The sequence below is a fragment of the Scyliorhinus torazame genome, chromosome 2 (genome assembly GCF_047496885.1).
Source record: "Scyliorhinus torazame isolate Kashiwa2021f chromosome 2, sScyTor2.1, whole genome shotgun sequence".
NCBI classification, from domain to species: Eukaryota; Metazoa; Chordata; class Chondrichthyes; order Carcharhiniformes; family Scyliorhinidae; genus Scyliorhinus; species Scyliorhinus torazame.
In genome coordinates, this window is record NC_092708.1 from 242,441,819 (window position 1) to 242,454,331 (window position 12,513).

General features: G+C 47.5%; 1 protein-coding gene across 6 annotated transcripts in view; it reads left to right on the forward strand.

Moving 5' to 3' along the window:
• The window catches only part of actn1 (actinin, alpha 1), a 292,127-nt gene extending 279,814 nt beyond the window's left edge, over positions 1 to 12,313 (forward strand). For all 6 annotated transcript variants that reach the window (XM_072485663.1, XM_072485693.1, XM_072485666.1 and 3 more), the window contains 2 exons: positions 6,843 to 7,001; positions 11,781 to 12,313. In XM_072485663.1, coding sequence (XP_072341764.1) covers positions 6,843 to 7,001; positions 11,781 to 11,939 — 318 coding nt within the window. In that variant the 3' untranslated portion in view covers positions 11,940 to 12,313. The remainder of the gene's footprint in view (positions 1 to 6,842; positions 7,002 to 11,780) is intronic.
• Positions 12,314 to 12,513: the final 200 nt, after the last annotated feature.

Here is a 12,513-nt window from a genome sequence, read left to right on the forward strand (position 1 = left end):
CCCATCCCCTGCCACATTAGTTTAAACCCTCCCCAACAGCACTAGCAAACATTAGCACTAGGACATTGGTTCCAGTCCTGTCTAGGTGCAGACATCCGCTTTGTACTGGTCCCATCTCCCCCAGAACCGGTTCCAATGCCCCAGGAATTTGAATTCCTCCCTCTTGCGCCATCTCTCGAGCCACACATTCATCGTATCAATCCTGACATTCCTACTCTGACTAGCTCGTGGCACTGGTAGCAATCCTGAGATTACTACCTTTTGCGATCCTACTTTTTAGTTTAACTCCTAACTCCCTGAATTCAGCTTGTAGGACCTCATCCCGTTTTCTACCTATATCATTGGTGCCTATATGCACGACGACAGCTGGCTGTTCACCCTTGCCCCCCCCCGCCCCCCCAGAATGCCCTGCAACCGCAACGAGACATCCTTGACCCTTGTACCAGGAAGGCAACATACCGTCCTGGAGTCACGATTGCGTCCGCAGAACCGCCTGTCTATTCCCCTTCCGATCGAGCCCCCTATCACTATAGCCCTGCCATTCTTCTTCCTGCCCTCCTGTGCAGCAGAACCAGCCATGGTGCCATGAACCTGGCTGCTGCTGCCTTCCTCTGGTAAGCCATCTCCCTCAACGGTATCCAAAATGGTATATCTGTTTTGCAGGGAGATGACGTTCAAAAATATAAAGGTAGGGAACGTAAGTTTGGAGCTCTGTATACCCATAAGACTAAGGGACTATGGGAGCTTTCAAGACCAGGATAGATTCATTGGGCTGGGTGCTTCCACCCCACCTGATGCACGATCACCACAGGTGGAACGCGGACCATGTAAAGGTCCATTGACCTCGGGCAGGAATTTCCGGTCGCCGGGCGAGTGCAGCCGGAGGATCCCGCCCAAAGTAAGCAAAATGCGGCCGATGTTGGGATCTGAAACAAGGACAGAGGATACTGGAAAATGTTTTGGCTCTTAATCCGAACTAAAGATAGGGAGAAATGTTATATATTAGAGTGTAGCTGTGAAAGATTGCAGCAAAAAGAAGCAACTTTAAGAACAAAATGCAGATGGCCTTGTTTTTTGGGGGGTGGGGGGGGGGTGTTTGCACTGAGGCAATACACAAATGGGATATTTTTTAAAATATAGATAGATTTATGTTGGGTAAGGCTATCATAGGATATCAACCAAAGACATAAAAGTGGAGTTGAGATGGTGATCAGCCATGATCTAATCAGTGCTCCCCAAACATTTTTCTGATGTGACCCCATTTTAATGCTTCGCACTTGGCTTGACACCAGAGTGAAAATTGGGAATGGAGGGCAAGGGGGGGGGGGGGGGGGGGGGGAGAGTTGTTGAGTGGGGGAGGAGGGGAGGAAGAATTGTTGAGTGGAGGTGGGGGGTTAAACAGCAGGGATACAGGCACAATAATCTGCTCAGACACCCAAAAGATTTGCAAGCTGTGTGTTGGTGTCAGTGATTGGGCCTCAGCTCGGTGGATTCGACGACACACACAAGGCAAAAAAAAAATCTCTCGCATTTGAAGGGGTGCCTCACAGCCAATCCCTGGACTGACAAATTTGTGCCTCCACTCCACAGCCGCCATTGCTGCTTCGGAACTCGCGATCCCGATTGCTCGTCCCGCCACCCAACTGGTGCGACCCACGGTTTTGGGAAACCCTTGATCTAATTGAATGGTGGGGCAGGCCTGAGGGATTGAATGGGGCCTCTTCCTGTTCTGTCTGTTATTATATAAATCTGCGGCAGTTAGTGGGCACTGCAGCTTTTGGATGAAACAATTTGCAGAGAACTGTAACGTCAGTAAAAATTTTAATGTTCAGTACGGTTTGTGTGTTTTTTTATGTTTGAGAAGATGTTCAGGACCTCGCTAACTGGTGATTGAAAAAGAAAAGTTGAATAAACGTAACCATGTACAAAGATTTTCAAAAAAGGAAGAGGATGTGAACACATTAAAGCAATTTCTTTTCAGATTTAATGAGGTGGCATCCTCTCAGTCTTCCACAATTCCAGATAATAAACAGGAAATTAGATTTCCTTTCTGCAGTTTTACTGCTCTGCGGTGCAATGCCTGAAAGGCTGCTGGAAACAGATGTAATGGTCTCTTTCAAAAGGGAATGAGGCAAACACCTAAACAAGGAAACATTTTCAAAGCCAAAGGGAATTAAAGACGAGGGGAGTTGGGATAGCTCTATATCAAGGAGACAGCACAGACGCAATGGGCTGAAGGGCCTTCTACTGTGCGTACAATTCCACAAAGTATGCTGGAATCTGTATCATATTAAAAACTTATGTTTAAATCATTGGGAATTTCTCTAGACTCGTAACTCTGGATTTCATTTCAATTCCGAGTGTAAGAGTTGTAACAACAGCAAGCAAGTTCAGTACCCCGTCCCCCCCATTCTGTGTGGATTCTTTTTGGCATGTAATTTATTAAAGTCTTGAAACATTCATGAATTCTCATTAATGCATCTGTGTCTTGCAAATGGAATGATTTCAAAACCATTTGTGGGACTTGGGGGTAGTTTTGCGATGGAGGCTCCTGTCACAGTGCCTTGTTCAACAGGCATGCAGAACCAAGGAATGGCGTGAAGGTCCATTCTCCTGATTTGCACCGCTCCCAATAGCCTCAAGAGCCTTGCACAATAAATCCTAGAGCTGTTGACGGGAAGGCTATGCTGCATAAATGATGGAGAAGCTTGCTGATTTACTTATTGAATTCCGGCACCCATTCAGCTGCATGTTGCTGCAAGACCATGATTGTAATGTTGAAGTTGCTGATGTCTGGGGATGGTGCAGGCATGAATAGAGATGGGGAAGAGGATTGCTCATCATCGTATTTATACTGAGGAATGCTTTTCACAATGAACTGAATGATAAAGAGCACCCTGCTACGCTGCAACTTATTAATGGCTGGAGGAGTATAATTAATACCAACACAGAGAGGGGAGCCCTCCAGAACTCAGTCCTCTGTGGTTTTCAGAGGCAGTGAGGGAAATGGGATTGATTTGCAAAAAATGAAAATCTAATTACAGGATGCAGTTTATCTGGCGGGAATTCATGACTGCATAAAATTCAGACTTGTTTAGTAAGTCAATATTGAAAATAATATTCGCAGAGAGGGACTGTATGGTGTAGCTGGATGGCAAACTATCCTCTCACCTCCGGACTCAAACCCAAAGCCATCAGGTGGAATTTTCTTTTTGTATTTAATTCTTATAAAGCCTGCCTGGAGATTCTTTTACCTTTTTTTTATTTCACACACTTGTTTTGGAGACTGCATTTCATTCCCCTCAGAATGGACAGCACGGTAGCACAGTGGTTAGCACAATTGCTTCACAGCTCCAGGGTCCCAGGTTCGATTCCTGGCTTGGGTCACTGTCTGTGGAGAGTCTACACGTTCTCCCAGTGTGTGCGTGGGTTTTATCCGGGTGCTCCGGTTTCCTCCCACAGTCCAAAGATGTGCAGGTGAGGTGGATTGGCTATGCTAATTTGCCCTTAGTGTCCAAAATTGCCCTTAGTTTTAGGTGGGGTTACTGGGTTATGGGGATAGGGTGGAGGTGTGGGCTTGGGTAGGGCGCTCTTTCCAAGAGCCAGTGCAGACTCAATGGGCCGAATGGCCTCCTTCTGCACTGTAAATTCTATGATTCTCTATGATAGCAAGAAAATTTATCAAGCCAGAAGATCACAAATGTCCACTCAGCAGTTTCTTAGTCAATGAACCTGCACTTTCACCGAGCAGGTAAGGAAGGTTAATGCTGTGCCGTGTAACTAATATCTGCCTTTCTTTCCAGTATTGTGCTGACAGGTAACTAGCCACGTTTAGGCAATTGGTTAACAGTCACTGAAAAGGACAGCAGGGTAGCAACCAACTTTCCACAGCCACCCAGCTCTCTACTGGAGCCACGCTTAATCTGAATTCCTATTACTATGACCAAGATCCTCTTTATTCTCATCTGCCACCTTGGCTCATTTGGTTGAGGCCTTACACCGTTAATCTATACAATCTGGGTTTTAATCCCCAGTCTCCGCTGATCTCAGCCAGAGTGACAATTAGGGGGCTATACACACACCTATGCACCCCTGGATTAAGGAGGAAATGAGCTCTGGCTTCTGTCCGGATCAGTGTTGGGACCTGATTGTAGTTGTTCCCCTCCCGAGGTGGAATACCCTGCTGACACTTGGTGCTGTGGCACAGATCGGAATAACGGCCAGTGTCCCAGGGCGTGACCAGCACCTGTGGAACTGTACCCAAATAGCAAGGTGACACTTTTGAGCCGGGAGCATATAATTGAGGAGAAAACTGTTGAAATTCCAGTTTGGGAGACATCTATCTAAACTGTTATACTGATCAGTTAACCAACGAAGGTGAACACACCTTGTTGTGGGTTGAGTGGTCAGGCTCTGAACCTGTGAGGGCTGCAGAGAGAGAGGTTTGGATACATTAAAGATGGAATTAATGTTATTTTCCCCTGAATTAGGAGTGTAACCTGACCATTGTGCTCTTTGCCTGCAGCAGGCTTAGATCCTGTCCTGCTTCAATGGTGAGATGCAGGTAGAGTTTTACCTCACTGTCAGTTGACTGACTTCCCATGTCAGGTGCACACTGCTACTGGGCGGGACGGTAGCACTGTGGTTAGCACTGTTGCTTCACAGTGCCAGGGACCGGGGTTAAATTCCCAGCTTGGGTCATTGTCTGTGCCGGGTCTACACGTTCGCCTGTGTCTGCGTGGGTTTCCTCCGGGTGCTCCAGTTTCCTCTCACAAGTCCCGAAAGACGCGCTTGTTAGGTGAATTGGACAATCTGAATTCTCCCGCTCTGTACCTGAACACAGTGGAGTGTGGTGACTAGGAGCTTTTCACAGTAATGTCATTGCAGTGTTAATGTAAGCCTACTTGTGACACTAATAAAGATTATTATTATAGGGAGGGTAAGGCTGGTTAGGTCCCCTTTATTTTTAACAACACATGTAGGAATCTTAGAGTCCTGTAAATAAGACTTTGTCAGCAGCCATCGACACAATCACCCCCACCATCTTCCCCAAAACCTTCTCTCCCATTGCCAAGCTGTGTGAGACTGCCATTGGCAAATGCCTTTCTTACCTATCAAAGGCAGCTGGTCTATCACTAACTTCTCTTCCTACCCTGCATCATTGTATCTGGAGTTCCTGCCAGGATCAGTATTGGTCTCCTCCTCATCCTCATAAAAGCTGCCTCTTGGTTGACATCATCCAGTGTCATTGGGTCACATACCACATGTATGCTGAGACCCCCAGCTTCACCTTGCCATCTCCTTTCTCGAACCCTCACTGCCGTTGTTAACAGCTCTAGCATCCAGTCTTGGATACACTAACATCCTCCAGTGCAACACTGGCAACATTTGCCTTTGGCCCTCGATACAAACTTTGTGCCGCACTCCAGCTCCCTATCTGCCACTGTCTCAGGTTGAAGAAAAAGGTTTGCAAACTCGCTGCCTTTTTTGATCTGGAAGTGAGTTTGCAGCTCCATATTCTGTCGATCGTAAAGGCTTCCTCCATCACCCACCTCACCACTCACATTAAACTTGCCAGGGTGACATTGGTACCCTAGTGCTTCATATTTAAAATTCTCATCCTTGCATTTGAATCTCTCCATGGACTCGCCCTTCCCTACCTGTAACCATTTTGAACCTGAGAACTGCTTCCCTCACCCTTTTGTTGGATCTGTGCCTGTTGTGTTCTCTGCTACTCTCTGCCTCCAGCTCTGGAATTTTCTCCCCAGATCTCCCTCTTCCCACATCTTTCCCTTACAAACCCTGAATTGCTGGATGTAAAATGCCAAGGAATTGGGGAATGTTTTGTGTTCAAATGATGATTTAATTCTGCTGGGAACAGTGACATAATTGGGTAGAAAGACGAGCTTGAACTTCCATTAGGGCATGTCACATTTATAATAATCTTTTTATGATAATCTTTATTGTCACAAGTAGGCTTACATTAACACTGCAATGAAGTTACTGTGAAAATCCCCCAGTCGCCACACTTTGGCACCTGTTCGCGTACACAGAGGGAGAATTCAGAATGTCCAAATTACCTAACAGCACGTCTTTTGGGAGGAAACCGGAGCACCCAGGGGAAACCCACGGAGACAGAGGGAGAACGTGCAGACTCCGCACAGACAGTGACTCAAGTCGGGAATCGAACCTGGGATGCTGGCGCAGTGAAGCAACAGTGCTAACCACTGTGCTACCATGCTGCCCATTTCAACACATTCCAAAAATAACCCCGCCAATTAATTCCCTATTTATGATGTGTAAGCAAATGTGTGCATCAGTAGTTGTGAGCGAATTGACCAGTTGATTTATTCTGAGGCTAAAAGATCAGGAGAAATCCCTGGCCAACTTTAGGAGAGGGAAAGAAATGTCATTGGATCTTTTATGTCTGTCTGCACATCAGACAAGTCCTTGATTTTACATCTTCTGCAGAAGTTGGCGTGTGTGAGAATGCAGCCCTACCTCATTACTGCACCAAAGTGTCAGCCTACATTTTGCACTCCAGTCCTGGAATATGGGGTTCAAATCACAACTCTGAATCAGAGTTGTGCTCACATTTCCCACAAGAAATTTGGCACATATTTGTGTTTGCATAACCTTTGGCTGTACCGCATCACCACCGTCGGTCATTACTCCGTGGCTACGTACAGTTTTGCTGTTGTAAATTGCTGAGATATGTAACTGAACATGCTGAGCTCCACCAGACTGAACATGGGCAGCAATGTGGCAAATGATGCACTCTTTTTGTTTTAATTTTGACTCTGACAAGACATTGGTACAATTGCTGTGGTTGATGATTTCAGAGTGAAGCAGAGTTTGGACGTATCATGAACATTGTTGACCCCAACAACATGGGCGTCGTAACGTTCCAGGCCTTCCTGGACTTCATGACTCGGGAAACCACAGACACTGACACTGCGGACCAGGTCATGGCCTCGTTTAAAGTTCTCGCAGGTGATAAGGTGAGTTCTAGAATTTAATACCGACATGGTGAAGTTTCTGACTTTTCCGTTCATTCAATGTAGTTTATCTCTTCACTAGGGGCAGAAATGGGCATTTATATCATTATATGTACAGTGAGACTGCATTTTTATTAGATTTGGAAGGGGTGGGAATTATTATAAAGATTTTCATTGGGGTTTAGACGTTTGCATTCTATTTATACCATTCCAACAAACTGAAATATTTGAGAGGGTGGTATTGGACATGACAGGAACACAAAAACATGAGCTTTTCGATCAGGAAGGTGTCTGTTATATCCTCCATTTGATATCCTGTTCCCTTCATTTGAATGGAACTGAATATTAAGTGATTCATATAATGGTTGACAAATGCAATTTCCTTTGATGTCTCCTTCATTATGTGCAATCTGACTCCCATACTCTGTTCAAAGTTTGATTTTTTTTTGAATGTATTCCACTTGATCGTCTGACGAAAGTTTTTCAACCCCCTGTGAAATGTTTAAGCTTTTGATTTTTGTAAAAACAAGAAGGGTAAGAACCGTGCAGTTAACGGTGAAGCCCTCTTTGAACAGAAAGTGAATGAGAATTTGTACGAAATTTAACAATGGAACAAGGCAATTGTTTTTTAAAATATTTTTATGAAGGCATTTGTATAAACATTAAACACAAACCAACACAAGATTATGAACAAACAGAAACCTCATAATAAATAAATAACTTCCTGAATGCCCCAACCTCCCTTGTCATTCCTCTCCTCCGGTCCTGTCTCCCCCATTGTAACCTCCTTTTCCCCCAACTGCTGATGCCTCAATTTTCCTTGAAAAAGTCGATGAACGGCTTCCATCTCCGGCAAAACCCATCAACTGACCCTCTTGAGGCAAACTTGATTTTCTCCAGCCTTAGCAATTCCGCCAGGTAGCTCACCCCGGCTTCGGAGGCCCCGAGTCCAGCAAAATCTGTCTCCAGGTTACCAGGGAGGCAAAGGCCACAACATTGGCGTATCACACCCCAAATATCGCCAATTTTGGACTCGGGGCCAACTGCACCATCGGCGTCTCGGACATTACGTCTGCGAACCCCTGCATTCACCCTCCTCAGAGCCCCCTCCCACAATCCAGCCCCCCCCCCCCCCGCGCCCCCCCCCCCCCCCCCCCCCCCGGTGAAAATCTATGATTACTGAATTGGTGCCCACACTGAGGCACCTTCCAACCTCAAATGCTGCCACCACCTGTCCCCACATCCGCAGGGATGCCACCACCACCTGGCTCATGGAGAACTTGGCCAGCGAGAATGGCAGAGGTGCCGTCAACAATGCCCTCAAACTCGTAACCCTGCAAGAAGCCGCCTCCATCCGTCCCCACGCCGACCTCTCACCCACTACCTACTTCCTTACCATAGCAATATTCGCTGCACAATAATAATTCATTACATTTGGCAAGGCTGGCCCCCCTCCCCCCCCACCGTATCCCCACTCCAGCAGCACCTTCTTTACCTAAGGGGATTTCCCCACCCACACAAACACAGATCAAAGTATTAACTTTCCTAAAGAATGATTTGGGGATGAAAATCGTGAGGTTCTGAAAAACAAATAAAAAACCCGCCAGCGACAGTGGCAGCACATCCCACCTCTTCAAATCCCCCCTCATCTGTTCCACCAACCGCGCCAGATTCAATTTGTGCTGTTGTTCCCATCCCCATGCCACCCGGATGCCCAAATACCTGAAGCTCGCCCCCACCACCTTAAACAGCAGCTCGCCCAATTTCCTCCCCTGCCCCCTAGTCTCGATCTGGAAGACCTCACTCTTCCCCATGTTTAGCTTATATCCGGAAGACCAGTCAAACTCCTCTAAAATACTCAGAATTCCCCCGATGCTTCATATAGCGAGACCCTGTGCTTGACACTTCCTCCCCCCACAACCTCCCCAGCGCATTCCCTCTCCAACTCCTTGACTCTCTACATGCATGGCCAATGGCCCTCTTGCCAAGGTAGAAAGCAACTTGCCTTGTCCCACGGTGTAGCCCAAAGTACCCTGAGCTCACCCGATTCGTCCATACACTCGCTACCAGCGCCCTATACAACAATCTGACCCAATCTACAAACCCTTGCCCAAACCCGAACCGTCCCAACAATTCACACAGGTACTCCCATTCAACCCGATCAAACACCTTCTCTGTGTCCATCGTCACCTCCACATCCTATCCCTCCGGGGGCATCATTATCTCATTCAGTAATCTCCTGACATTCGCCGGCAGTTGCCTCCCCTTTATGAACCCTGTCTGGTCTTCCCCCATCACCCCCGATACACAATCCTCAATTCGCGAGGCCAAGATCTTTGCCAACAATTTGGCGTTCACATTTAGCAACGATATCGGACGACCCACGTCAGCGGCATCTTGTCAACCACAAAATAACCAACCAGCGAGTACACCCTGTGCACATGGGAGAAGTACGAGAACTCCTTCGCCCTCGGCTTCCCAAATCTACACTGATTTCCCCCCCACCATGCACACCACGAGCCATTCAGCTCCTTCGCCGACCCCCTCCCTGACCTCGGGCTCGACCAGTCCAAACCTGGTTCAATGACAGTGTTCAAATCCCCTCCCATGATCAACCGGTGCAAGTCCAGGTCTGGGATCTTCCCCAGCACCCGCCTCATGAATTCCACATCAGTTTGGGGCATAGACATTCACCAAAACGACTGGCATCCCCTCCAGTTTCCCACTCACCATCACAAACCTCCCTCCCGAATCTGCCACTATATTCTCCATCTCAAACGCCACCCGTTTGATTATCAGCACCACCACCTCCTGCGTCTTCACATCTCAGCCCGAATGAAAGGCTTGCTCTACCCACCTTTTCCTTAGCCTAGTTTGGTCCCCGATCTTCAAGTGTGTTTCTTACAAAAAGGCCACGTCCGCCTTCAATCTCCTCAAGTGCGCGAAGACACACAACTGTTTGACCGACCCATTCAGCCCTCTCACGTTCCATGTGACCAACCTGGTCGGGGGGGCACTCCGCCCCCTCCCCCTACCGATCAACCATATCCTCTCTTGGGCCAGCCCCCGGCTTGTGTCATCCAACCCTCCAGGCCCACCCTTGAATGTCCACCGTCACCACCTTGCTGTGCCACGGGCAACAGTAACTTTGTCAGAATCCCCCCTTCCTCCCCCTCCACCCCTGAACAAAACAACAATTTCATCCCCTTCTCCCCACCCTCTCACACCTCCATAGCACAAAAAATAAAATAAGAAAATGGTGCACCCACTCTCCATGCTCCCCAAACATCCCGCCAGAGAACCCAGCAAAACATCCCAAAGCAGTGAGGTTCTCCCATAGCCTATAAACAAAAGGCATAAAAACGAAAAAGGCAAGAAAACCATCATCTCCTCACTCCTCCACAGTTCAATGTCCTCCCTCTCTTGCCAGTTCTTTGTCTCTGAAAAACTCCATCGCCTCCTATGGTGTCCCAAAATAATGTTCTCAGCCATTGTGAGTCACCCAGAGGCAGGCCGTTACAGCATCCCAACCTTCACCCCCTTCTTAAAGAGGGCAGCCTTCACCCGATTAACCCAGCTCTCCTTTTTGCCAGTTCCACGCCCAAGTACTGGTACACCCGGAACTCATTGCCTTCCCAGGTGCACCTCCTCGTTTGCCTTGCCCACCATAATATCTTCTCTTTGTCGAGGAATTGGTGGAGATGCACCACCATCGCCCTCGGTGGCTCGTTTGCCTGCGGCTTCCTCATCTGCACCCGGTGCGCCGATGCGGCGGGTTGAACTCCAGGGGCCGGTCGCAGGCCCCCTCCCCAATCAACATCTCCAGTATCTTGGCTACATATGAGCCAGCGTTTGCTCCCTCGAGGCCCTCGGGCATCCCCACGATTCTTAAGTTTTGTCTCCAGGGCAGTTCTCCGGATCCTCCACCTTCTTCTTTAGCCGCTTCTGGGTCTCCCACATCATTTCGATCTCGGCTGCCAATGAGGTACGTTGCACCTCAAGGATCCCACCACCTCCTCCACTTTCCAAATAACCTGGCCCTGGGTCTCCAGCTTCTGTTCCACCCGATCGATTCCCACTTTTAGTGGTTCCACCACCGTGGCTAGGTCCTCCTGGGCTTCCCTCCTCTGCCGGCTGAACTTCTCATTTAAGAAGTCTACCAGCTGCTCCGTTGACCACTGGGCGGGCAAGGCCGACCCTTTACTCTCCACCATCTTCACCTGTGGCGCACAAAGAATTTCTTGCTCCAACAGCTCCCTTCCTCTCGACCCACTTCTTGTCCATGGACCCATCCACCAGTGGAGTATAACTTTCCTCAATCACCTCTACACTTTATTCCACCAAAACATCCGCCCAGCAAACGGGGAAAGGACCAAAAAAAACACCTCGAGCTACCAAATGTGCACCACTCACTCCATGACCGCCACCGGAAGTCCTCCCAAGGTAATTCCTTTTAATAGAATTGTCTGAGAATGAGAATTGGTAGACGGATTAGAAGGGACATGAAGAAAAGCTTGAGACAGTGGGCATCTGGAATTCAGTGCCTATGGTGGTGGTTGAGGCTGAAACGTTTAACTGCGTCTGAAGGCTGCAAGGCTATGGACCAGGTGCTGGAAATGGGATTAGAATGAGCAACTAGTTTCTAATTGACCCTTTTAGCTAGTGCAGACACAAGGGGCCGAATGGCCTCTTTCTGCACCATAACTTTTTCTGTGGGAAACTGTCCAGGTTATATGTTCACCAGAAGGAGCCGCTGTGTTGAAGGACCTTATTTTCTTGCAGAACTACATCACGGCGGATGAACTGCGCCGTGAATTACCTCCAGACCAGGCAGAATACTGCATCGCAAGAATGGCACCGTACAGTGGGCCGGATGCCGTTCCGGGCTCCTTGGACTACATGTCCTTCTCCACAGCGCTCTACGGCGAAAGTGACCTCTAAACTCTGCATCTTTTGTATGCTAACCAGTGTCTGCTCACCTCTATTTGGCTTTAAACTAAAGAAATTGCGGAATGTCTGCTTGAGCTGGCAAGTGCAGTTTACAGAAGAAATACTTTTTCTTCAGGCGACTTCAAAACATATTTTATTATAGAAATAGGTATTTTTCTCAAAATGTTCCGGAAAGAAAGAATCGAAATTCACCATTTACTTTTGTTGTGATACCTGTAGTTAAGCACAATGTTGCATTCCATGATTTTCTACTAATGTACACATTTTATGTATATGAAATAAGACCACGTTGTAACTCACTGTTGCACAAAATTAAGCAAGTTCACTCATTACACTGCATAATAAAGGATTTATTTTATAAGTAAGTCAAGTATTTTCAGACTTTTCTTTGAAATCACCATGCTCTATATATGCTGGGTGCCACGGTTTTGATATTTTAAGGTTCTTTTCCCCTCAGTCTCAGTATCGACATTCAATGTGTGGTCTCAAATGTTGTCGTGAAAATATTCAAAGAGGGAAAAGCGGCAAGAAGATTGCATTGCAGACTTCCAAACCTGATATTTCA